At 38.3% G+C, this 27,902-nt stretch overlaps 1 protein-coding gene across 3 annotated transcripts in view; it reads left to right on the top strand.

Moving 5' to 3' along the window:
* LOC115215688 (solute carrier family 35 member F4) overlaps window positions 1-27,902 on the top strand; it is a 159,044-nt gene that overhangs the window by 59,797 nt on the left and 71,345 nt on the right. For 2 of the 3 annotated variants that reach the window (XR_005000665.1, XM_029784964.2), the window contains exon 1: window positions 3,144-4,000. The exons of the other annotated variant lie outside the window; for it this stretch is intronic. Coding sequence is in view for 1 of the 2 variants with exons in the window: in XM_029784964.2 (XP_029640824.2) it covers window positions 3,895-4,000 (106 nt within the window). In the remaining variant the exon portion in view is untranslated. Of the gene's footprint in view, window positions 1-3,143; window positions 4,001-27,902 lie in introns of those variants that run through there. 3 annotated transcript variants of the gene reach the window in all.

Here is a 27,902-nt window from a genome sequence, read left to right as displayed (position 1 = left end):
AGGATGCCGGAAGAGTCAGAATTTCGAACATGGTGCTCACTTGCATATGGCGTAGTTAGAGTGTGTTTCGCTCGGAGCAGGCCTTAAGTTTTCCGCTCCACTGGTCTCCAAGCTTCTGCAATTTATATAGTAGATCCCCAAAGTGTTCCCTTCTCTCCACCATAAAAGCGTTGCCCGAGGTGGATGGTCCTCTCCCCTCCCTTATCAGCTACGCTATTGGAGATATCTTGTCTCACCCTCTATAATGGTACATACCTCTATAATGGTACATACCTCTATAATGGTACACCCTCTATAATGGTACATACCTTTGCCCCTCTGTCCCAAACAACAATATCCAGCCTGTTATGTTTACATTTGCCAGAAATTTTTATGGGAATATTCCACCAGTATTCCTTGAGTTGGTGTTAATGAATGTAATCCATAACAGAAGGATTTTCTAAGTTTATTTCAGGACAGTCTTTCTTGCAGATGGCATTGTAAATTGATTTAGCAACAACATCGTGCCGCATAGGGAGGTAGTACCGTGACGATATTTTAGGACAGCTGCTAATCACATGGGTAATGTTTTCCAAAGAAACATGACATAGCTTACACGTGCGTTTCACTTTGGGATTACAAGATCGTCACTGTCTCTCTTGTTCACAAGGTACTTTGAGGCAATCTCTCCTGTTCCTGGATTGCAAACGCATAACCTTCAAAGTGTGATGTAGTGGTCATTCTACTCTGTCAATTCTACTGTCTTCTTCAAGCTTCTGGGCAACATCTCTTTGCATAGTCTTTTTCTTTTTTGTATGCTGAGATCTTCTCTGAGGTAAGAGAGCCCAGCTGTTTTGGGGCTGTATAGGAGATCATCAGGAAGAGAGTGCTTCTTGAGGAGCTTACAGTCAACTAGTACGTACGTATGTATGCATGCATATATGTATGTATGTATGTATGTATGTATGTATGTATGTATGTATACACAAATGTATACACACATGTGCACCACACACACACACACACATGTATATATGTGTGTGTGCTTGTGCATATCTATGTCATTTTGTTTTATGTTTTCTATAGTTATACCTATGCGCTTTCGATAACACTGTCTTAGTCAACCAGCTTTTATGCTTACATTTATTTTTATGTGCATTGATGTTTATGTCTGTGTATGTGCGTAACTTGTCTGTAATCACGCCCCCGCGCGTGTGCACGCTGTGTCTGTCCACATAAAATTTCGGAATTGTTGTCGCTTCAATGGATGCACTTTAAAACAAATGAATTTTTAATAAAGTTATTCCTACATACATACGTACCTACATACATACATGTACATAAATATATATATGTATATATGTATGTACGCACACAGATGCACACACGTATATTGCTATTTTTGTTTATCGCAGACCAGACCAGACCAGACCAGCACTAACTTAGCAGTGAAAACCTTTCCAACCGTGACCCATACGATCACCTCTATATAGGTCATAATTTTATGGCTTTCCAACACAATGATGTGTACACCCGATCGTCCACATGAAACCACGGGTCGTGATTTGTAATTTCCATAGTTTTATAAATTTACACACGCTCACGACACACACACACACGCACACACACACACACACACACATACACACGCACACACACATACACACATACTTCAAAAATCCTGTAGGGTGAAGCACTTTTCATATTTGAATAACACAAAAGATTATATGTATATATGTATATATATAATACATACATACATATATATATATATATATATATATATAATAATACTATATATATATATATAAAAGATACATACATATATTATATGTACGCACACATATATAATTGTATATGTATGTTGTAGAAGTACATGGTGATGATATGATGATAATGGTTATGGTAGTGGTTGGTAGAAGGAGCGGAAGAAGAAGAAGAGTGGAGATCAGTAGATGCTGCAAGAAGTGACATTGTCAGTTAAGCAATAGCATTACATCATGGTTTTCCTCATCACCCTTTTTTTTTAAAAAAACATTATTATTATTATCATTATTATTATTATTATTATTATTATTATTATATTATTATTATTATTATTATTATTATTATTGTTATTGATATTATTATTTAATTAGTGCTACTGTAATTCGGATACATTTTGCCAGTGCATTTTCAGCCTGTCTCGCCTTGGCTTTAATCCACATCGTAAACAATTTGACTGTATCTATGCAGCTGTACTGCTATTTAACAGACTAAAATACACGCCGGACTGTTTATACATTTCTGAAAATATATAAATATATATATCCCAACAGTGTGTTTAATTTTTTGATTTTGAAGCATCTAAAAAAAAAAAAAAAAAGAAAATGGAAAAATATTAAGAAATTGAAACGATGAAGACTGTAAAAATACAGACGAACAAAGATATTGTACACTAACAAATACGTGTACATTCATACATGCATGCATACATACATATGTGCATACATACATGCATACATACATGTATACACATACACATGTCTATACATCTAGATAACATATCCAGTTGTGTGTATGCTCATACATTCATATGAACGCAGCTGTATATATATAAACAGCCGAAATCTGCGATGAGGGATCAGTTTCTGACTGAAGAATGAAGGCTTTGAATGACCCGTTTGTCTTTTTGTTCGTCCCTTCGTGTATTTCACGTTATTTATTTATGTAAAGGTTTATTATATATATATATATATATATATATATATATATATATATATATATATATATATATATATATGACTATCCCCGTTAACGTTGTCTAAATTTCAATGAAAGAGCCTTGTTCGACGGTTTGAAAACTTGCTCGTTCACTATTTAATTTACATTTTAGAAATAAAATCCCGGAAATAAAAAAAAAGAAACCCAGAAGACCGCATATGGTTGAAATATGGAAGACTTTTAAAATATTCTATATGTACCACTTCACCGTTGTTTTTATCTATAATTGCATCCAGTGGAGAGTTGTTTGTAAGAGGCCTGCTCTTTTCCATTGAAAGAATCCAAATAATTAGAAAAGAAATATAGCACATACACACAGTGTGAGAGAGAGAGAGAGAGAGAGAGAGAGAAAGAGAGAGAGAGAAAGAGAGAGAAAGAGAGAGAGAAATTCACAAAACTCATACATGTTTACATTATACGTACCTAGATAAAAACTTGCTCCTAATCGTACGTACACCTACACTTAAATAGCTTTAAGTCTATCAGCACAAGTATATTAATACACATACGCATCGCTATACATTCATATACACATATATAAATATGTACAAACATACATACACATATACTGGAAAGCAAACATCAGTATTGACTCACATATATATTAATACAAGCTAACATCTTGGAATACAAAAGGATTAAGGTAATAACAATAATGATGATAATATAAAAAGATTAATAAATATATAAATGATGAAGTCTTAAAAATATAACATGTCTTGACAAATTAGTGGTATCCAGGGTTTCGGAATATCCGATAGAAAATGCTGCGTGGAGAAGTCAGATCGGGAATTAATTAAGAACACAAAACAATATCCACGAATCCACGACGTACGAGCCCGGAAGACGACGTCAACTATTTCACCGATATGTCTCAAGTATGGTAACTATAACTATGTTAACGACAAGCATTTATCAAAAGTGGAGTATGGTTTCATTAAAACCGCCATTAGTAGGTTCGACATGAAAATAAACAAGATTCGAAAAGACAATGTTTCGAACTTCACCACGGCGGTAGTTAACGTAGTTAACAGGATGGCATCTCTTAAATAGAAAACCGACGTTTCTCCGAGAAACATGAATTGTTTTCGATTAAAAACATATTGTTTCTAGAGACAGCCAAGCTGTTTCTAGACCGCTAGGTATTCTTTAATGATGGAAATGAATTCGCTGAGTAAGAACAATTACCCTGGAGTTAAGCTTGACACACAACACCTGCATGAACATATACTTCAGAACTCGAGTGTATTCTATATAGGTAAAACAAACTTCTTTCACTATTTTTGTCAGGTTTTACGTAATATCACCCGTTTCTATCCGGTTATCTTGCTTTTATTATTTTTGTCTTTGTACCTCTGTTGTTCTTTTACAGACATTTTTGCTAGTATGCATAACTGCAGGCGAACGGAAGGTTTAAGGCCGCATATATATAAATCTCACAAGCCGTCCCGTCACCTTCGTGCGCAAAATGATAAATTACATACGTATACGTGCGTCTGTATGTGTGTATGTATATATATATATATATAATATATATATATATATATATAAATATACACCACACACACACATACATGTATATATATATATATATATATATATATATAATATATATAGATACACACATACAGACGCACGTATACGTATGTAATTATCATTTTGCGCACGAAGGTGGCGGGACGGCTTGTGAGATTTATATATATGCGGCCTTAACCTATATATATATATATATATATATACACAACACACACACACATACATGTGTATATATATATATATAAATATATATACACGCCACACACACACACATACATGTATGCATGAGTATATGTATGTATGTATGTATGTATGTATATATGTTCTCTTTATCTTTTTAATTCAGAATAAATTTTGACTGGCCACCTAGTTTGTAGTAAGATTATGAAAGAAAACATGTTGTTTTGTTCATCGTCCTTTAAATCTTAAGAAGGTCTTGCAGATTTTTATAGTCTCACATATCGTGATCATTTGTAGCGTATGAAATAAAGATTTGTCTTCTCTCCTCAAGAACCCAAGTTTAGCTACACTTTACTCCAAACGGGTTGGTATGTACCCTGTTGCTCCAGTAATAATAGGTATGACGCTGAAAGTGTATGTATGTATGTATGTATGTATGTATGTATGTATGTATGTATGTATGTATGTATGTATGTATGTGTGCTTATACAAACTATAATTAAATGTGCTCAAAGTGTAAACTCTTACAAAGTTTACAAACAACGTATACATATTTATAGTCTTAAAAAAAACAAATATCATCTCCACATAAACAAACAAATTACGCATACTTACTCTCTCCTTATACATATGTAAATAATACGCACATGTGCATGGGCATGTGTGTGTGTGTGTGTTTGAGTTTAGAAGCAGAGGAATTAAAAGAGTAACCAATAAATGTATTGGCAAGAACCTCTGGGTCCTTGAATCACAGTAGATTCTCGGCTAATAATAATAATAATGATAATAATGATAATTTCCTGATGCAGTACCAGGCAGTGGCTCTCATGGCTTTTGATCTTAACTGATTGGAAGTATTATCATGTACATTGTTTTGTCTTGGTATAAAAGATGGTCTACAGCAAATATTCTGCTCAATACCACAGATTTGCTTGTCAGTCGTTTGACTTTAACCAGTGGCTGACGATATGTGCATTCCTGATCACGAGCAAAAGTAGTGGGGAGCATCATAGCCATGTGCTGAGAGGAATTCTTTGGGGTTTGAATAATTCGTCTCTGGAAACATGGGTGTTTCGTTCAACATCCTTAAGCAACCCTTATTCAAGGACCGTTTGAGTGGGATGGGCTTCTTGACTTGATGAAAATTCTAACTGGGCCCCACCTACAAGGTTATGCTCTGTTTATCTTGATATGAGATCACCATGTCGCACAAATATGGTCCTGATGCATGTGCCTGGTGTACTTTTATCAAACAGGTAGTCATGATGGGTATATTGGATTTCGCATATTTGTACCCCAGTGTCACTTTAATAACATGCGCTGTTCTCTCAATAATAATAATGATGATGATGATGATGACGATGATGATGACGATGATGATGATTTCTTTTATTGGTTATAAGTGCTAAAGGCACAGGGTGGTGCGTGTGTGTGTGAGCGTGTGTGGTTGTTTATGCAGGTGTGTGTATCTATGAAGAAATGTATGCTAATATGTATGTATGTATGTATGTATGTATGTATGTATGTATGTATGTATGTATGTATGTATGTATGTATGTATGTATGTATGTATGTATGTATGTATGTGTGTGTGTGTGTGTGTATGTGTGTATGTATGTATATATGTATGTATGTTTGAATGTAAGAGTGCATGAATATATATATGGATTTATGAATGTTTGCCAACATCGTAAGAGGGATCTGATGTGGTGAAAAGTAATTTTTAAATCTGTCAGAGTAATGTTAAATTGGTAAATAAACTGTGTTTCTCTCATTCATGCCTCCACCACCCTGCCGCATCGCTAAATAATCAGTTGCTTATCTACCTGATCTGTGTCGGGTTAGGTCGGCTAATTGTAGAGGGAAACGTCCGAAAACACGGTTTAAACGGTGGTTCTCTATACCTGTACGTCTGCCCTTGACGGTGATGTATGTTGTTTCTTTCCTCTTTCTTTTTGTGTGAATTATTTGAATTCTTTCCATGGAAGGGGAGCTTGTTTCTATGGGAAAAAAAAACAACAACAAAAAACAAAGCTTCATCGCAAGAATTTGATAACAAAAATGATATTACATGTCGAATTTTAGAGAAGTTTTGTCTATATTTACTTCTCTATTAAAAGAGTGTATTTGTAAAATGCTTCTTAGCTTCTTTCTTTCTTTGACTGAGAATCCTGGGTTATAAAGATTGTTCTCATAAGCATTTACGAACATAGACAAATGAACAAATAATTATAGGCGTAGGAGTGGCTGTGTGGTAAGTAGCTTGCTTACCAACCACATGGTTGCGGGTTCAGTCCTACTGCGTGACACCTTGGGCAAGTGTCTTCTACTATAGCCTCGGGCCGACCAAATCCTTGTGAGTGGATTTGGTAGACGGAAACTGAAAGAAGCCCATTGTATATATGTATATATATATATAATATATATATATATGTATGTGTGTGTGTGTGTGTGTGTGTGTGTGTGTGTGTGCATGTGTGTTTGTGTGTCTGTGTTTGTTCCCCCAACATCGCTTGACAACTGTGATGCTGGTGTGTTTACGTCCCCGTAACTTAGCGGTTCGGCAAAAGAAACCGATAGAATAGGTACTAGGCTTACAAAGAATCAGTCCTGGGGTCGATTTGCTCGACTAAAAAGTCAGTGTTCCAGCATGGCCACAGTCAAATGACTGAAACAAGTAAAGGAGTAAAAGAGGAACATAAATTCTTTTATATGTATGTATGTTTGTGTGTGTGTGTGTGTGTGTGTGTGTGTGTGTGTGTGTATGTATGTGTGTGTGTGTGTTGTGTGTGTGTGTGTATGTATGTATGTATGTATGTATGTATGTATGTATGTATACATGTTCTCTTCTGTTTTTAATTATTTGAATTCTTCCTATGAGGAAGGAGTTGGTTTCTCACAAAGATTCAAAGCTTTATCGTTGGAACGTAGATAAATAAAACAATGTCTCATTTTAAACTTGAGAAAAGTCTTGCATAGTTTTACTGTTCCACTTACAGATTGTATTTGTAATGTGCGAATTAGTTGATTGATTTCTTTTTCTGAAAACTCTAGCTTACCTAAATTGTTTGTTACCTCGGCATTTACTGTCACTTAGGCATTTGCTGCCACTGAGGCAACATTCTGTTCTAATTTTTGAAATCTTCCTGTAAGGAAGGCGCTGGTTTCTAACAAAGACGAATCTCCATCTTTGGAGTGCAGATAGCAAAAACTGTTGTATTTTGAGCTTGAGAAAAGTTTGCATACCGTAAATCCTCGAGTATAATCCGCATTCCCCCGCCCCCCAATTTAAAGGTCAAAATCCCTAGTGTGTACTATATACGAGGTTAAAAATGAAAATTATTTTCTGAGCAATGTCCAAGTCTCTATTTGCTGTTCGGCAATGTTTATTCAGACGCATTTTATGATGTCAGGCGCGAAAATACCTTAAGCTAAGCTTGAAAGCAATGAAGTCATAAAAGATTCATCCATAACTTGCAGTAAGCAACAGTTACTAAACGTTATTACTGATATTTTTTTATTTTTTGCAAACAAAATGCACAAAAAAGCTACACGTTTGCATTTTGTTATATATACAATAATAATAAAGGACGTTACCGTATACATTTTTACAAACCAAGGACGTTATATAGACCTCCTTGACTCAAGTTAGAGAAGGGGTGCGTATTATACACAAAGTTTAGGTTTTTCAGAGGTACAGCTCCCTAAAACTCCCCGGCGTATTATACTCAAGCGCGGACTTGCAATGTGCGTGTTAGTTTTCTTTTACTAAAACCCCCAGATTTTCCAGATTGTCAATTAGGCATTTACTCATAAAACCAAGTGCACCGAACAATTGTAATTGGTGGAAATGTAAATTTATATTCTGGGTATAGAAGTTGAAGGTTCCGAAGCAATTGTCCAGAGTTATCATCGTTCTCTTTGATTTTTGAAGAGGTCTTCTCAACTGCAGCACAGCTGACATCCACGAGGATACATGCTTTTCCTTTTCTGTACCACACAACAATATCCGACCAGTTATGTTTGCACTTGGTAGAGGTTTTGCTTGGAATATTTCACCATTATTCTTTGTGTTGATGGTTATGTATGCATTTAATAAAGTGTATGTGTGTGTGGCGGTAGGGGGTTCTCTATATTTAACCCAAGACGGTTTTGTATGTATGCATGTATGTACATATGTATGTGTATATGTATGATTGCATGCAAGGGTAATGTGTATGTGGAATGGCTTAAGTAAATATAAAAAAAAGCCTAGAGATTAGACGACAGCTTTGCATTCGCCTGCCCATTAACCCCACCCCACGTTAGTTCTACATAGGCTTGGCTTGGCTGTGTGGTAAGAAGTTTGCGTCCCAACCATATGTTTCCGGATTCAATCCCATTGCGCAGCACCTTGGGTAAGTGTCTTCTACTATAGGCCCGGGCCAACCAAAGCCTTGTGAGTGAATTTAATAGATGGAAACTGAAAGAAGCCCGTCGTATATATATATATATATATATATATATATATGTGTGTGTGTGTGTGTGTTTGTGTCTGTGTTTATCCCCCACCACCGCTTGACAACCGGTGTTGGTGCATTTTCATCCCCGCAATCTAGCTGTTCAGCAAAAGAGACTGATAGAGTAAGTGCCAGGCTTTCAAAAAAGTACTAGGGTTGATTCGTTCCACTAAAAACATCAACTCTTTGAGGTGGTGACGGAGCATTGTCGCAGTCTATTGACTGAAAAAAGTGAAAAATAAAAGATTACTTTATTATTTTCAACCGTCAAAACTTCCGTAAATTTCTACTATTGCCTAGTCAGGAGGAAGAGAAGGACCTCCGAGCCGTTTTAAGTTTTTCAAAACGGATGGGAAGGAGGGAGCAGGGTATCCTCAAAGCGGGGGGCCTGGCTCGAAAGTTTACAATAGAGTGGTATTTAGTTATGGTCCCTTAAGTTTTGAGTTAAAATCCCGCTAAAGTGAATTTTGCCTGTCATCCCTGGGGTGGGGTGGGTCGATAGAAAATAAAGTACCAGTGAAGTACTGGGGTTGATGGTATCGACTAATCTCCTAACCTCCTCCTTTAAAAATTGCTGACTATGTACCTAAATTAGAAATGATTAAGGGCGATGGATTGGCAAAATCATTAGGGCGTGTCGGATGAAAGTGCTTTGCAATATTTATTCCGGCTTGTTTCTTTCTCATTTCAATTTAAGCCAAGGTCAACTTTACCTTTCACCATTTCGGAGTCAACAAAATAAGTACCAGTGAAGCACTGGAGGTTAGTACAATCGAGTTACCCCACTCCCTAAAAACTGCAGGGTTTGTGCCCAAAATTTAAAACCCTATTATTATTATTATTATTATTATTATTATTATTATTATTATTATTATTATTATTATTATTGTTTTACTTCTCTGAGTGCTCGATCTTGTTTGCTCTGCTAGATTCTGTGAGAGCAGACAGCATTCTGCTGCCAGAGGTCTCACAGGGTCTCTTTCCGGACATAATAAACTTTGAAATATGGTTGTTAATTATCGTGGGTAACATTCAACATCCACAATAATTATCATTCATGTACACACAACAGATTAGACTGTTGGAAAAGAAAAAAATCCTAACATCGGGCTACAACAAGTAACTTTAGATGCCAAGAACCCTCCTAAGTATCCTAGCTGTCCCTAATAACACTGTTTTCTGCAGCTGTACTATACTGGGTTTTATTCTTATTTCATCTGTTCATCTGTTCAAATCTTCAGGGATAGTTCCCAATGCACCTATAACTACTAGGATACATTTTACCCGCACTTTCCATAGTCTCTGTAATTCAATGGCTAGGACCTGGTACTTTGTTATTTTTTTCTATACCTCTCATATTGATTTTTTCATCATTTGGGACTGTAAAGTCAATTATCTGGCACTTTCTATTCTCTTTATCTACTACTAAATCAGGCCTTCTAGCTTCTATTACTCTGTCAGTCCCACAACATCTTATATTTCTTACTTTCTAGTACTTTACTAGGTTCATGTTCATATCATTTATCAGTATGTTCAAATCCTAGCTTTCTACATAACTCCCAGTGGATTACTCTCCCTAGGTTGTCATATCTTTTCTTATATTCTTTCTGTGCCAGCATACTACATTCACTTACAATACGAGTAAGCTTTCCTCTATTGATTTGCGTAGCCTACATTGGGAATGTACTTGGTTTTTTCCTATCTCGGCTTTTATCCAATTAGTCCTTAATGCTTGATCTTGTGCTGTCTAACTTTATGTCTTTTTTTTCAGCCTTCCTTTCTGCAACCATAATCATGTCTCACTACTACTATTTGCGCAACTATATTTGGGAATCTTCCATGCAAAACATTCTCCTGCCAGTTAGATAACTTTTATTTTTTTCTCTGTTTTTTTTTTAACTTCGTTTGTCTTTTGGTTTCCCTATGCTTTTCTGTGACTCTAGCAGCTTTCAATAAACGTTTTTCACTATTACCTACATAGGAGTCTAAATCTACTCTAGCTAACTCCACAAAGTCTTCTACTGATATTAACCCTCTTCCACCTTCCTTTCTAGGTAATTATAATCTTGCTACTCCTGCCCTTGCATGGAGTCTCCATTCATAATGAATTCCTTCCTAGTTCTTCTGTCCAGCTTTGGTAATTCAGTTTTTGTCCAATCTACAAAAGCTACTGAGTATCTAAGTAATGATACTAAGCAAGTATTTACAGTCTTAACTAGATTCGGACTATTTAGCTTTGAATTCATCAGCTTCCTTACCTTTCTGATGTACTCCTTTTCAATTTTCGTTTTCATTTCTATAGATAGTACTCTGCAATATTCTAAGACTTTTAGATACTTATAACTGTCTCCTCCTTTTAATGAATTGTGTCTACCGGAGGTTTGTACTGGCTGTCAAATCACAACAACGATCTCAGACAGACAGTACTTTACACAATATGTGTGCAGCTCCGAGTAAAGCTGATTTTTGCTATACACCTAAATTGTAGGGTATTTATAAAGTTTCCAGATGTTTCTTCAGGTTGGGTGGTATTGAACCCAATGCTCCAATAACAACAGGGACAACCTTTATGTTTGACCCTTTTAGCTGTCACATCTTGATGATCTCAACTCTCAGGTTTCCATATTTATCAACCTTTTCTTTCTTTCATAATATGTTAATCTCCTGGCATTGCCACGTCGACTATTAGGCATTCTTGTTTGTCCCTCCTAAAGGTCACTGTATCTAACACCTTGTCTGTCTGGAAGTCAAAATCTCAGAGGATCTTTGCCTTCTCGTTTTCGCCCATTACCTTTTCCGATGTATGTTGGTATCAAACACCTGTTACCACGTATCCATACTGCTGGTATAGTAGCCAGTGAAGGTTTTGGTCTACTTTATCGTGTCTGCGCTTGTACTCTTTCTGCGCAAGACTTTCACAAGCACTAACAATGTGAGTCACGCTTTCGACCTTCTTCCCACTCATTATGCAGATGTTCGTTGCACTTGTGTGGTATATATCCTTTTCCACTGAGCTGGTATTCAATGCCTGATCCTGGGCAGCGATGATTTGGCTTTCAGCCTTTTTATTAAGGTCACCCTTGCTGAACCACATTCATGATGCGTCTTGTTTTTTTTTCAGTTGTTAATTTTACGGTGTAACTGACCATATAATTCCATGCAGAATAAAGTTTCTTCTCTCTTGTTGGCTTTTCGTGAAAGGAATTCATTAACACTCTCAAGTCTGTTGATGGTAAATCCTTCTGCATTAGCAGCATATTGTAGCAGGTCTTGTTTGCTGTTTACCAAATATTTTGCCATGTTTCTTCTTTCAATCTTTATTATTATTATTATTATTATTATATTATTATTATTATTATTATTGAGTTATATAGAGAGCAGCACATGTCATCAAAGTGACACTGGGGTACAAATATACCAAGCTCAATATATCTATCATCACAAGCATATGTGCACGAAACGGCGAGTTGGCTTGCCGGGCAAAATGTTTAGCGGCGTTTCGTCCAACTTTAGATTCTGAGTTCAAATGTCACCGAGGTCGACTTTGTCATTTATCCTTTTGTGGTCGATAAAATAAGTACCAGTTGAGCACTGGGGTTAATTTAATCGATTTGGACGTCTGCCTTCAAAACTGCTGGCCTTGTGCCAAAATTTGAAACCATTAATATTAATATTATTATCGTTATTGTTTTTATTGTTGTTATTAATAAAAATATAGATTAATAAGTATTCGCATTTAATGCGACATCGGATTAACGAACCTGGATTTTTGAGATGCGCGAGCGTGTGTGTGTGTGTATGTGTTGTGTGTATTGTCTGTCCGTTGTATATCTGTGTGATTATAGGCTCACGCACGCAAACACGTTCAAAGATAAGTGGATATAATTGAGAATAGGAATACATCCCCAGATATCTTATACATACACATACATGATTACAAACAAACATCCGTTACACGTAGAAATACATACAAATGAAAATATAGATCCACACACACACATTCACACACACACACACACACATGCACATACACACATATACCAATGCATAAAGTCATAATGTGTTCATACATATATACATACGTACGTACGTACATGCATACATACATACGACTGTATATAACTATATATGACATAAATCCACACATATATGCATACAAAGACAAACGCATATTTTATACCTATTTATAAAAAAACTCAACATTTATTGTTTTTATCATCAACCACCATCACCACCACCACCACGACCATCATCATCATCCATATCCTCATCCTCCTCCTCCTCCTCCTCCTCCTCCTCATCATCATCATCACTCCCACCACAATCATCACCACCACCACCATCATCATCATCACCATCATCATCATCATCATCATCATCATCATCATCATTATCTTGTTTATGATGTGTTTGTTTATAATTTGATCACATGCATTCTATAAATGATCTTTGTAAGTAGTTGTGACGGGACTTAGGCATGTGCTGAAATAAAATCCATAATTCTGCAGTCAGACCTTTCTTTCCCTCTCTCCCTCTCTCATTTCCCCCACTCTCTTCCTCTCCCCCGCACTCTCTCCCCACTCTGTCCCTCTCCCCTCTTTCTCCCTCTTTTTTTTTTATCACACACATAACCTTAATTACTCAATGCAGAAAGTGTTCAGACGTGATCAATGTTAATAATTACTGACAAATTAAAAAAAAAAAAACATAAATTAAAAGAAAACCAACACAAAACAAAGAAAAAAAAACACAACGTTAATCTGACATTAGTATTTATGAATAAGATGATGATGATAATGATAATGCTGATGATGACGACGATAGTTGATAATGGCGATGGTGGCAACGGCGATAACTGACAACAAGCTTTAAAACTAACTTCACACGATCGTTTAGGCGGATAGGCACGGTGGAGGGTGCGGAGGGGTCGAAGAGTGTCTGTGTGTGAGGGGTGGTGGTGCTAGCCGGTGTGTTGTTGGTATGGGTAGGTATAGAGGGATGTGATACTATAAATACTTAACAGGATTAGGGGACCTTCACAAGCTCTCTCTTTCTCCACCCCTCTCCCTCTCTCCCTCTGTATATATATATATATATATGTTCTCAAAATAAGCAACAAGAATGACTCCGGTAATTTGGTACGATCGTTTCGTACTACATTTTACTAAATGTTGTAAGTATTACAACAGTTTTAAAATGCTGAGTATTCATCAGCCAATTATAGAGGTTTTCCATTAATACAAAAAATATATTCTTGTTGCTTATTTTGATTATAATCACTCCAAGGATTTTTATGGATAACACCATACAGAATTCTGGTGCATCTAAAGTAAGCACCATATTCATTTGAATCTAAATTTTTGCTGAACTTATATATATATATATATATATATAATATATATATATATATATATATATATATATATATATATATATATATACATACAATACGTAAATGTCGAACGATGAAATGAGTGCTCAACACTGCATTGGTGATTATATAGTTTCTTTATTTGTGAATTAAGGCTACCATTGGTTTCATGTCAAAAGAAGTTGAAAAATATCTTAGTGTCTTAACAATTTTTCAACCCGATCACATGGATAAAGGTGTTCGCCTCCATTATGTATCTTTTACCTGTTTCAGTTATTTGACTGCGGCCATGCTGGGCCATGCTTGAAGGACTTTAGTTGAACAAATCGACCCCAGGACTTATTTTTTTAAAGTACGTATTCTGTGGGTTTCTTATGCCAAACCGTTAAGTTACGGGGACGTAAACACACCAACACCTGTTGTCAAGCGGTGATGCTGTGGGGGGACAAACGTAAACACGAAGACGCACACACACACACAACGCTTTTCTTTCCGCTTCTGTCTATCAAATCCCTTCACAAGGCTTTGGTCGGCCCGAGGCTATAGTAGAAGAAAAAGCATGCGAAGTAAAGCATGCGAAGTAAAGATAGATGTCTTAGATTTTCCTTGTATATTTTGTGTTTATGTTCTCGTCATTGTGTAGTAGTAATTACAGATAGAGATTGAATGGTGTTGTAAGAAAAAATAAAGTGAGCTAGTGAGAGAATCGGGGCAAATTGTCTCTTAGTTGCTGATTGTAAACTTCATTTCTCCCTCTGACCATGGTTCTAGCGGTCCGTTCACTAACTGATGGTAGCTATCTCTTACTTGAGTTGTCACTCACTAACTAACTCACTTTAGCTTGAGGGTTCTTGTTTTTATAACTATCTAGAAGGATAGACATATCGTTGAGCACAATAGATTTCGTTGGTGGTACTTGTTATCTTAATTCTAGCTTTTGATGAAGTAGAAGTTAGAAGGATCAAGTGGTGAAGACATTATTTCGGCCTAGCTAAGGCATCTGACAAATGTAAACTGTCACAGAAAAACTATTGTTCCACTGTGAGAAAAGTTCTGTTGAAGTGTTAATTTAGATTTGGCTATGGTGGATCGAATCCACTTCATTCCTGCAATGATTCACTACACACACACACACACACACACACACACACACATATATATATATATATGTAAAATTTGGAATGCGAAAGATCCTGTGGCCCTTGTGCAATGCACGCAGTCACCATTCGCATTTCGGATGCGCAAGAGTTGTAGAGTCTCTCTCGCAAGAGTTGTAGTGTCAGGCAAACGCTGCCCAGTTTATCGAGATCTGTGATTCTCTCACAATATTGTAACCCTTGTGGTTTGCCTAAACTACTGTAGTGCAGCTATAACTGAAACGTTTGTGTGGTTTGGATTATATTTATTTGGTTGTATCTGAGATATAGAAGAGCATGCCAAGGGGGATATCTTCCTCCATTTGCTTTGCTGTCTCTGATGGATGAAAGGTGTAATGCACTGACAAGGATAGTATATTCCAGGTTATGTTATCTTTTCTTTCCTTCTTGTTAAGACAGTGAGGCGTAGCTCGATTGATATTTAGTTATTATTTCTTGTGGCTAAAATTGATCATGTAGAGATACTCTTATTGCTTTGCTTCGCTCGCTTCGCATCATGCTCTTGCTTGATGGGGCTGGGTTCATTCCAAGATGGTAGTCCCAGAGGCGCCATCATGCATAAAATCAACCAGGTCAACCAGTGCTCTCATCGCTGGCGGTCTCGTGCCAGCCCTTCTGCATCCTTTAAGGTGACGTCAAGCCTCTGGAGATCTTCCCCAATCACGTCTAAATATCTGATGCGGGACCTGCCACGCGACCTTTTCCAGCCCGTAGCTACAGCGTCAAATGTGAGTAAAGTTCTGGTAGGATGATCTAGCGGGAGACGGAGGACATGTGCGTATCAGCGCATGCGACAGATAGCCATGAAGTAGGAGTCTGTGGGCTGATATATGCGCATGCAGTTCTTGTTGGAAACATGCCATCTGATGTTTTCGGTGGTTCTTAGGGCTCTGCTATCAAAGTCGTCGATTCTCTTTGTCAGGGTCTTTGAGAGGGACCATGTTTCTGCTCCACAGAGAAGGGAGAGGACCGATGCGTTGTAGATGCTGAGCTTCGTCTTCCGGGATATAAAGCCTTGGAGCCAGAGGGCCTTCCATAAGGAGCACGTGATCCCAGCGGCCAAACCACATCTGCAGTTGATCTCCGGGGTCAGGTATCCATTGTTAGTGACTGTGGAGAGCTGACAAACTTCTCCATCACCCAACCGCCTCAATCGATCCCAGCCTAACCACCACTGCAGACACAGCCACAACCAACGACACTTGAGGACTCGATTCCATCACCTCCAATGAAGTCAGTGTCGCTCTGAAGAAGCTCAATAACCGTAGAATCCCTGGAAATTGCACTATCACCACGGATAGTGCGGGTAGAGAAAACATGATCCAGTGGTTCACCCACAGCATCAACCTTGTATAGGTATCGGAGCGACTCCCAAATGACTGGACTCGTCTGCAGCAACCACGGAGACTCTTCACCAGTGTGTCATCATATCATACACTCTCCCTCCTCCTACTCTCTCCCCTCTCCCCCTCCTCCTACCATCTCCCCTCCTCCTCCTCCTACCATCCCCCTCTCCCCCTCCTCCTACCATCCCCGTCTCTCCCCCTCCTCCACTATCCCCTCCTCCTCCACTTGTAGTAGTAGTAGTAGTAGTAGTAGTAACAACAAACAAGAAAGGAGCACAATCAAAATAGCTCGACAAATAGATATCGGTGACTACTAGACTATAAAAAAATGATTAACTAAAACACTTCATGGCGGTGCTCCAGCATGATTGCAGTCGAAAGGCTGAAACATCGTGTGTGTGTGTGTGTGTGTGTGTGTGTATGTGTGTGTATGCGTGTGTTTCTGCGTGTATAGTTTTTACTAAGTATATTGGCAAGAATCTGTAAAACCGGTGACATTCCGTTGTCATGCTGGCCGTCAGAAATGCAATGAACCAGTAAATAAGACAAATTGAAAAGATCTGTGCTAGAAAAACAGAAATTGTTCTGATTTTAGCCGCACAGGAGCAATGCCAAAATATAAACAGCTACAAAAAAAATTAAAAAAGAAGAAATGAAAGAATGAGGTTAGAAAGAGGCCAACATCAAATACGCACAAGTCAGTCAGTGTAATGAGACAATTGATCAATTCAGAGTAGTTTGCCCGTGTTACACGTTTGTCACCGGTTTTTGAGCGTTGTTCTGGTCGTGGTCATGGTTGTTCCCGTGTTCGTGATTGTGCTAGTTGTCGAGGTCGTGCTCGTGCTCTTAACTGCGTCCTTGTCGTGGCCGTACTCGCGCTCGTGCTCCTGTTGGCGCTCGTACTCGTGCTCGTGCTCGTGCTCCTGCTCGCGCTTGCGTTCGTATTGGCGTTCGTGCTCGCGCTCGTACTGGTGCACGTGCTGGCGCTCGTGCTGGTGATCGTGCTGGTGCTCCTGCTCGCGCTCGTACTGGTGCATGTACTGGCGCACGTACTGGCGCACGTACTGCCGCACGTACTGGCGCACGTACTGGCGCACGTACTGGCGCTCGTGCTCGCGCTCATGCTCGCGCTCATGCTCGCGTTCATGCTCGCGCTCGTGTTGGCGCTCGTACTGGCGCACGTGCTGGCGCTCGTGGCCGTACTCGTGCTCGTTGTCGTGATCCTCCTCCTCCTCGTGGATGACCACGAATACGGTCGCGGCCACGGCCACGACCTTGACCACGACGGTCAATTCCGAGTATATCCACAGACACGATAGAGCCGGCTGGGTAGTATACTTTTTTGTAGACGTGTAAACGTTTAACAAGTAATATCCTTTCTACAACAGGCACAAGGCCTGAAATTCGGGAGGAGGGGCCTAGTCGATTACATTGATCCTAGTGTTCAACTGGTAATTTTTTTATCGATCCGTGAGGATAAAAAGCAGTGTGGATCTCGGGGGGAGTTGAACTCGGAATGTAATGAGCCAGAAGAAAAGAAGTTAAGCATTTTGTTCGGCGTACCAACGATTCTACCAACTCGCTGCCCTGAAGATAATATAAGCATATACTAAACACGGTCAATGACAACAACCTGGTCACAATCATTTATGAAATGCTTGCCCCGACTGATTAGGAGACATGGTAAACTGATCAGATGTTATTAGGAGCACTCCGTCGGTTACGACGATGAGGGTCCCAGCTGATACGATCAACAGAACAGCTTGCCCGTGGAATTAACGTGCAAGTGGCTGAGCATTCCACAGACACGTGTACCCTTAACGTAGTTCTCGAGGAGATTCAGCGTGACACAGAGTGTGACAAGGCCGGCCCTTTGAAATACAGGTACAACAGAAGCAGGAAGAAAGAGTGAGAGAAAGTTGTGGTGAAAGAGTACAGCAGGGTGTACCGACCAGGCTATCAGATGTTGCTTCGCATTCTTTTAGCCTTCAAATGACGCCATCCCACTGGCTAAGAGAGCAGGGCAACAGAAGAAAGAGTGAGAGAAAGTCGTGGTGAAAGAGTACAGCAGGGATCGCCACCACCCGCTGCCGAAGCCTCGTGGAGCTTTAGGTGTTTTCGCTCAATAAACACTCACAATGCCCGGTATGGGAATCGAAACCGCGATCCTACGACCGCGAGTCCGCTGCCCTAACCACTGGGCCATTGCCCCTCCACTGATCAGATATAATTATCAAAGACTAGAATCTAAATTTCTGCTCGCTGCTAGACATCTCAATCCATTCTGACCAATATATTGGTTTCAAATTTTGGCACAAGGCCAGCATGTTTGGGGGAGTGGCTAAATCGATTAAATCGTCCCCAGTATTTGACAAGTACTTGTTTTATCGACCCCCGAAAGGATGAAAGGCAAAGTTGATCCAGCGGAATTAAAACTCAGAACATAAAGACGGACGAAATACTGCTAAGCATTTTGCCCGGCGTGCTAACGATTCTGCCGGCTCACCGCTTTCCATTCTGACAAAATATTGTCCAGAAGGAAATAAAAAAATTGTCAACGTGCAATGTTCTTGAAATGGAAATAATCCAGGATGGTGTGATGGAGGTAACAGAAATAAAAACAGTGCTAATGATAATTGGAGAACTCATCCCTTTTGTGTTCGTGGGGAGACAATGCAGAAACCTTATGGCATTATTTTTCTTCCAACTTTACGTTGTGAGTTCAAATTCAGTCAAGGTTGATTTTACCTTTTTTTTCTTTTGGGATCTATAAAGTAAAATAAGTACCAGTTGAGCACTGGGGTCGATGTAATCGACTTATCGCATCCTTTCAAAATTGCTAGCTGCATGATAAGATTTGTAACAATTATTTGTTCCATTGCCAAAAATCACCAGTTTCAGAGAGAGGAGAATTTAAAAGTGGTCTTGAAAAAAAGCTGCGTAAGTTGGAGATGTAATTTATTTTCGAGGTTCCACCAACCATAAATAAGATGTTCCAGTTTGGCGTAATCTACAAAAACTTTTAAAACAAAAATATTTCAATGGTCTTTATCTGTACTTCTTTTCCTTTTTCTTTTGTTCTTTTAAGTTTTTAGTTTTTATATTATTTCTTCTACATAATGGGTATTATATACGTTTCCCAGTCTGTCATGGCTTACCAGATTTACGGGACGTTTGAATTGAATAAATATTGATTTCAAATTTTGGCACAAGGCCAGTAATTTCGGAGGAAGTGGGTAAGTCGACCCCTGTGTTCAACTGGTACCTATTTTATTGACCTCGTAAGGATGAAAGGCAAAGTCGACCTCAGTGTAAAGTCGAAATCAGAACGTAAAGAGAGACGAAATGTCGCTAAGCATTTTCTTTTTGCCTGGTGCGGCAAGAATTCTGCCAGCTCGGCGCCTTATTGATTTAATAAATATTAAGAACAACTCTTTATATACTCCAAAGATTAGCCTTACTAAACACAACCAACATCCTACTGTACGGTACTTTCAATTCAATAACACAATTCACATTACTATGCTCTGTACACAACCGTACACTCTATATAATCACAAACCGATAAAACACACCCCATATACTCTACGGAATCACTACCAAATAATATAATACTACTCACATAGAACATACCTGTATGGTCATCACCCAATAACTATAGCACGAAAACTCATGCAACTCATATTCGGCACAATTTCTTCGGTATAATATAGTGTAGCGTATACAATCCATATACCGCACAATCAACACCAACATCGAAACACTTAACTCAGTTCAAACTATATGCATACGGCTGAAATTGAATATATTCTACACAAATAGAAACACCGCATTATTTATTAGACGCAAAAAAATAAATCTACAACAAAACAAAACTGCTATAATATACAAACACATTTCTATAATACTTCCCAGAATATCATGCTGCGTACACCTCTGGGACATGGAGGTGCACCTGGTAATGCCGTAAAAACTAGCATAAACATGTCGAAAACATGTTTATTATTATTATTATTATTATTATTATTATTATTATTATTATTATTATTATTATGACGCTTAACGGGGTGATAATAAATGTCGGTTTATCGAATGTATATGTAAAAGAATATGAGCAGCTGTCTGAATGGTCGGAGAAATATTACCTTTCTAAGAGGTGAGAGAACATTGTAAAAGTGATTTACAATACCATTCGTGAAAAAGAACGATATGTGTAATAGAAAAGGAGAAAAGTGGAAGGATATTGCTGTCAAACATCAATAAATTTTAAATATATGAGGCAAGATATTGTCTTCTTCAAAAATATATCATAACAATAGAATGTAACAACTTCGTTGACAAAAATTAAAGTAGTAACACTTTTGGAGAAAGTGAACGTATATTGATACTAAACGAGGAAATAAAACATCTTGCATTCAGATTATATTCACTTTAATATTTTATAACTGTATTTCTGGTAGTCATTTATTCACTTTTAAGATATAATCTTTGAAAAGTTTAGATCCGATACGACAATTTTGGTGTTAGAATGCTTCGATCTTTTATCATGTGTAAATGTGCGTTAAGATTAAGCGAAACAGCAGTGTCGAAGGGAGATAATTCTTGCAAACAGGTATTTTTTTTTTTACTGAAAAAGGAAAAAAAATTTAAAGAATATGGTACTAAAAATAAAAAAAAGGATTGAAGAAATATTCTTCTATATTTTACCTTTTACTTGTTTAAGTCATTAGACTGCAGCCATGGTGGGGCACCGTCTTGAGGAATTTTTAGTCGAATGAATCGACCCTGAATCGACCCCAGTACTTGTTTATATTTAAGCCTGGTACATATTTCAACCATTGTTTGTTAGCTGAACCGCTAGGTTATAGGGACGTAAACACACCAACACCGGTTGTCAAGCGGTGGTGGGGGCCAAACACAGACACAAAGATACACACATAGATGCACACACACGATGGGCTTCTTTCAGTTTCCGTCAACCAAATCCACTCACAAAGCTTTTGTCAACTCGAGGCTATAGTAGAAGACACTTGCCCAAGGTACCACACAATGAGATTGAATCCGGAACCATGTGGTTGGGAAGCAAGCTCCTTACCACACAGCTACGCCTGCATCTATTGCATTCGAATCTTGCGCCATAACTTTGATACTCCATATACACCAACAAAAAGAATGCACTCGTATGGAACGAGTACTTGGGGTAGGGCTGCGTTAAGGCATGAGCCCACTGGGAAATAGTCCAGGGACCCCACTGGTCTAGAGGGCCCGATTATGATCAATGTATGTTGTGGCTTGCTGTCAATAAATAAATTCTATAGGGTCCACAGCATTGATTTGCCCGGGGGCCTAGTGAGCTACTAAGACGACTCTGGCTTGGAGGAGTGTATTAAAAGAAATAAAAGTTGTATTGCTTTAAGTATCGACACAGGTCATCTAACAAATCTGGAATAGAAATTGAATCTCGAAAATTAAAGAAAAAAACTCATTGAAGTGATTTTCATTTTTCGACTTTACAGTTTTATTAGATTTTAACGGAGTCCAATACAGTGCATTTATGGGGTCACTTAGCAGTCAGATTCTTCGAATCACACTTTGTGATCTTGAAAAAGCAGTGAACAACTTTATAATACAATTCTAAATACACAAATAGATGGAATAGTCACGATTGGTACACCTTTGATCATAAGTTTGCTCAGTCAGGGCCGATCTGGAGCGATACATTAACAACACAACAAGTGGATGTTGATAAGATTCTCTCGGATACCATATACTATATCTCGGGTTGATATAGGATATTGCCAAGAAGTATCTATCTATCTATCTATCTATCTATCTATCTATCTATCTATCTATCTATCTATCTATCTATCTATCTATCTATCTATCTATCTATCGGTATGTCTCTCTGTCTGTCTCTTTCTATTTATCTGTCTACTTATCTACCTCTGTTATCTCATCTGCCTAAACGTTTGAACATTAAGTTCTAAACCAGCAACAAGACTTCTATAACCTATTATATTACTTTGAAAATATATTAAAAACTTGTCATTTTTTGTTAAATATTTTCTTACATTGCGATAAACTACATATAACTTCAACGGACTAATATCCATATGAGAATAAAAGTTGTATTTATTTTCATCAACCACGTATACATTAAACACATTGTTAGTGCTACCGGGATTTTAATTTAAGTGTAATGCATTGTGATCGCAGTCCACATACGCAGTAACTTCGGTGATTTGTCTGTTTACACGAATCAATTCATTCACTCGCTGGGGTTCGTGTCAGTGGTCGTAGTTGATGATCTCTTATTGCGTGTTTTGTCTTCCGTACTGGTTTGCTTCTACTTAAAACTCCTTCATCGATCTGTGTACATCGATCTCGCTAATAATAATAATGATAAAAAAAGACAAAATCTCAAGGACGTAGCTGAAATCAAAATGAGTTATTTAACAGTTTTAATGATATACAGGTAGATTTTCCTCTCTGAATTTCCGATTTATATGATTTACAACTTTACGATAATTTTTGTGGAATTATCCCATCCATGGCTCATTTCCTGCGCTCGCGACGCTTCATCAATCAAGAGGAGGTGGAGGCTTCAGTGATGGAGTTCTTCACCTCAAAGGACAAAAACTGGTATCAGAAATGGGATCAATGAGTTGGCAGAAAGGTAACTTCGGAAAGGCAGCGAGCTGGCAGAAACGTTTGCACGCCGGGCGAAATGCTTAGTGGCATTTCATCTGCCGTTACGTTCTGAGTTCAAATTCCGCCGAGGTCGACTTTGCCTTTCATCCTTTCGGGGTCGATTAAACAAGTACCAAATACGCACTGGGGTCGATATAATCGATTTAATCCGTTTGTCTGTCCTTGTTTGTCCTCTCTGTGTTTAGCCCCTTGTGGGTAGTAAAGAAATAGAAATAGGTATTTCGTCAGCCTCTGAGTTCAAATTCCACCGAGGTCGACTTTGCCTTTCATCCTTTCGGGGTCAATAAATTAAGTACCAGTTACGCACTGGAGTCGATTTAATCGACTTAATCTCTTTGTCTGTCCTTGTTTGTCCCCTCTATGTTTAGCCCTTTGTGGGCTATAAAGAAATAAGAAAGGTGACTTCAGACGGTGCTATACGATAGTCTCCACTTTGAATGCCAGGTTGCTTTTGTTGTAACTTAACGGGTAAAGCAAATGAGTTATCAAAATATTGCAAAACTTTCGATTCAGCACAATATAACTTCTAAAAATGTTTGCTTAACTATTGCAAATGTTGCCACCCAGAGACAGAGTCAGAAACGGAAGCGATGTCAGCTGAGCCAATGACCAAATTATGTTAGCAAGTGTCACCAACTCCCAACCTCGCTTGCTTGGTATCCTTTTATTCGTTTCAGTTCAGCGTCTCATTCTGTTATCAGAAAGTGGATATTAGCGAGGAATCTTAGAATGCTTTCTCTTGCGGTTCCTTTCTTGGTTCCCGCTTCATGTGTTCTCGTTAACGAGCGATTATTGGGAACACGTTCACTCGTAATGTAAAGAACTAATTGTATCTTTTATCTGTTTCAGTCATTAGACTGCAACCATGCTGGGGCACCACCTTGAAAAATTTTAGTTGAACGAACTGACCCCAGTGCGTATATATTTCAAAATTTTAAACCTGGTACTTATTCTATTAGTTTCTTTCGTTGAACTCCAAGGTTTCGGGGACGTAAAACACCGACACCCATTGTCAAGCTGTGGCGATGGACAAACACCACACACACTTAAAAATATATATATATATACATGACAGGCTTCTTTCAGTTTCCTTTTACCAAATCCATTCACAAGGCTTTGGTCAGCTCGAAGCTATGTTAGAAGACACTTTCTCAAGGTGTCACGCACTGAGACTGAACCCGGGACCATGTGGGTAGGAAGCAAACTTCTTACCACAGAGTCACGCCAGCGCCTATTTTTTCTCTTTTTTTTTCTTTTTACTTGTTTCAGTCATTTTGACTGCGGCCATGCTGGTGCACCGCCTTTAATCGAGCAACTCGACCCCGGGACTTATTCTTTGTAAGCCCAGTACTTATTCTATCGGTCTTTTTTGCCGAACCGCTAAGTGACGGGGACATAAACACACCAGCATCGGTTGTCAAGCAATGCTAGGGGGACAAACACAGACACACAAACATATACGCACATACATATATATACATATATACGACGGGCTTCTTTTAGTTTCCGTCTACCAAATCCACTCACAAGGCTTTGGTCGGCCCGAGGCTATAGTAGAAGATACTTGTCCAAGGTGCCACGCAGTGGGACTAAACCCGGAACCATGTGGTTGGTAAACAAGCTACTTACCACACAGCCACTCCTGCGCCTACTTATATTTTATGCGCCTACGTTATATTTTATTGCAAATCTCTCTGAATCTTTTATTTTTGCTCTTTATTGATCCGTATTATACAATATGACTGAGATCCAGCACAAACTCTTGGCTTTTCATTCCGAAATAATTGGCGCCGCTTGTGTACTAGGCGTTGAAGAGACAACTAGTCATCATTATTTGTTCAGCACATTAGCTTCGCTTCTATTTGAAAACGACATAGGGCTATTTCGACTTCAACACGATTTGAACTTGCAGTTCAACAAAATATATTTCTCTTCGAGCCAATATATATGTTTTATACACACAGCTATTTCTGAATGAATGAATGAATGAATAAATAAATAAACAAAAACAAAAAGAAAAACAAACACCACCTACAAGAACAAACAAAACAAAACAAGACACGAACGTGACATCATAAAACATCAATAAAGACTTCCTATTACTTGCATCCATTTACTTGTTTTAACTAACATGTAGTTATAATAACATTGTTTGCTCACCGAGTTACCATGTCCTAAGAAAGAGCAGGATGGTAGAATGAATAAACTTCAGTATATTAGTGGTGTTTATTTTATCGACTAAAGACGGATTTGAATTTAGTAATGCGAAGCATCGAAATGGATATCAGAAATAAATCTAGTTTGACACCTCAATACAATCTGAATCATTTCCAGCGGCGCTTTAATAGGGATTAATAATTCAATAACATCAATAACTGAATGAACTAAACTGAAATGCGTTAAGACAATACGTTGAAAATTACATAGAAAAATACTAATTACAAACATTAAAACAGAACACGTAACCAATTATTGTTGTAACACAGTTCTATTAATGTTTGGCTAATGCTCATATCAGCTTTGATTTAAATGGCTTGCTAACTCTTTATATAATTGGCAAATATAGCCTGTCTCCTTTAATATCTGAGATTAACAGATCTCTACTGTTGAGTGAAAGTCCAGCAATTGAGGGGTTTAACATACTACACCGTGAATTCTCTCATACTATTATTTTGATATTTTCTCATTGGTTCCATCCATTTATCCATCTTCTTCGTCCTCTATCCCTGGGATGGTCGTGGGGTCAGAGTTCTTAGAACCCTCTTCCATAGGGCTCTATCAGAAGCAACCGTCATTAAACCTTTCCAGCTGGATTCTCAAGCGTGACTAACTGAGACTATGGATATCTGACCATCACGTTCTTGGTCTAACCTTCGGTTTCCCGCCGGCTGGCTTAACTTGAAGAATCCCATTCTTTCCTGCGATATTCTTCTGATTTGTCCTGGAGAGACTCCTTGATCTCCGAGCTAGGTGCCCTGTCGAGTAATATTACTCCAGAAATCCTTCTGAGGAAACCCATTTTGGACACTTGTATCCTTGATTGTATTTTTTCGGTCATTGCACAACGTTCACGACCATGGGCAAGGATAGACACGAACACTGAACTGAAGATAGCGAGGTTGGCTTTTTTACTAACTTCTCTTCTGAAGATCGAATGTTGGAACTGGCACATTGCTATGCCAGTACCTGAAATTCTAGCATCCAATTCAGGCTCCTGATTCCCATCACTCTTGAATACGGCTCCGAGCTATTTAAACTTCTCCACTTGTGTTAATGATGTTCTACAAACATGCAGAGTATTCTGGTGAGAATTTCCTGGCAGGACCAATTTCCCAGTCTTCGCAACACTAATTCTCACTGGTTTTAGACTCTTTATATCTGAAATCTCTATAATTTCTTCTGCAGGATCACAACTGGTCCAGAAAAGGTACATCATGTCATAGAACTTCCACTGCATTTTCTTTGATGGATTGATTATCATTTGTCAGATTTTGATTATGTAATATTATATGAAGGCGCATGGCTCAGTGGTTAGGGCGTCGAGCTTACGATCATGATGTTGTGAGTTCGATTCCTGGACCGGGCTGCGTGTTGTGTTCTTGAGCAAGACACTTTATTTCACGTTGCTCCAGTTAACTTAGCTGTAGAAATGAGTTTACGACATCACTGGTGCCAAGCTGTATCGGCCTTTATCTTTCTCTTGGATAACATCAATGGTGTGGAGAGGGGAGGCTGATATGCATGGGTGACTGCTGGCCTTCCACAAACAACATTGCTCGGACTTGTGGCCTCGGAGGGTAACTTTCTAGGTGCAATCTCATGGTCATTCATGACCAAAGGGAGTCTCCTCTACCTCTTCATTATATTATTAAGGATAACCGTCGTTGCTTAATTATTGTAATTTGAAGCGCCAGATTGTGAAGACGAGAAGTAAAGTCTTATTTAGAAAGTGCAGCCTGTTTCCTTTTCATTTGGATCATCAGATTCAGGGATAAATTTTAACAAGCAGTATTAACAAGATATGAATGTGTGGTCCATCCATCCATCCATCCGCACACAAATACATACACATTGATACAAAGATAGATATACGAAAATTGGACAGAATGACGACATGGAAAAAATCACATACGACGTGGACATGCTCTCCTCCCATCACTTATCGTCCAAAAATCATAACGGTTTCACGCCTTTAATGATAATATTGTTAATTTTGGTGGCGTTAACAGCAAAAAGCTGCTGGAGTAAATGAGTGAACGTAAAGGACGGTGACGGAGACAAACAACGATATAGGTCACTGGTACAAATATAACTATACATACAATGTAAAGGCCTTACCTCTATAATATGTATGTATGTA

The sequence above is a fragment of the Octopus sinensis genome, linkage group LG9, assembly GCF_006345805.1.
Source record: "Octopus sinensis linkage group LG9, ASM634580v1, whole genome shotgun sequence".
NCBI classification, from domain to species: Eukaryota; Metazoa; Mollusca; class Cephalopoda; order Octopoda; family Octopodidae; genus Octopus; species Octopus sinensis.
The sequence above is the reverse complement of the archived record's forward strand: the minus strand, read 5'-3'. Positions and strand labels throughout refer to the sequence as shown.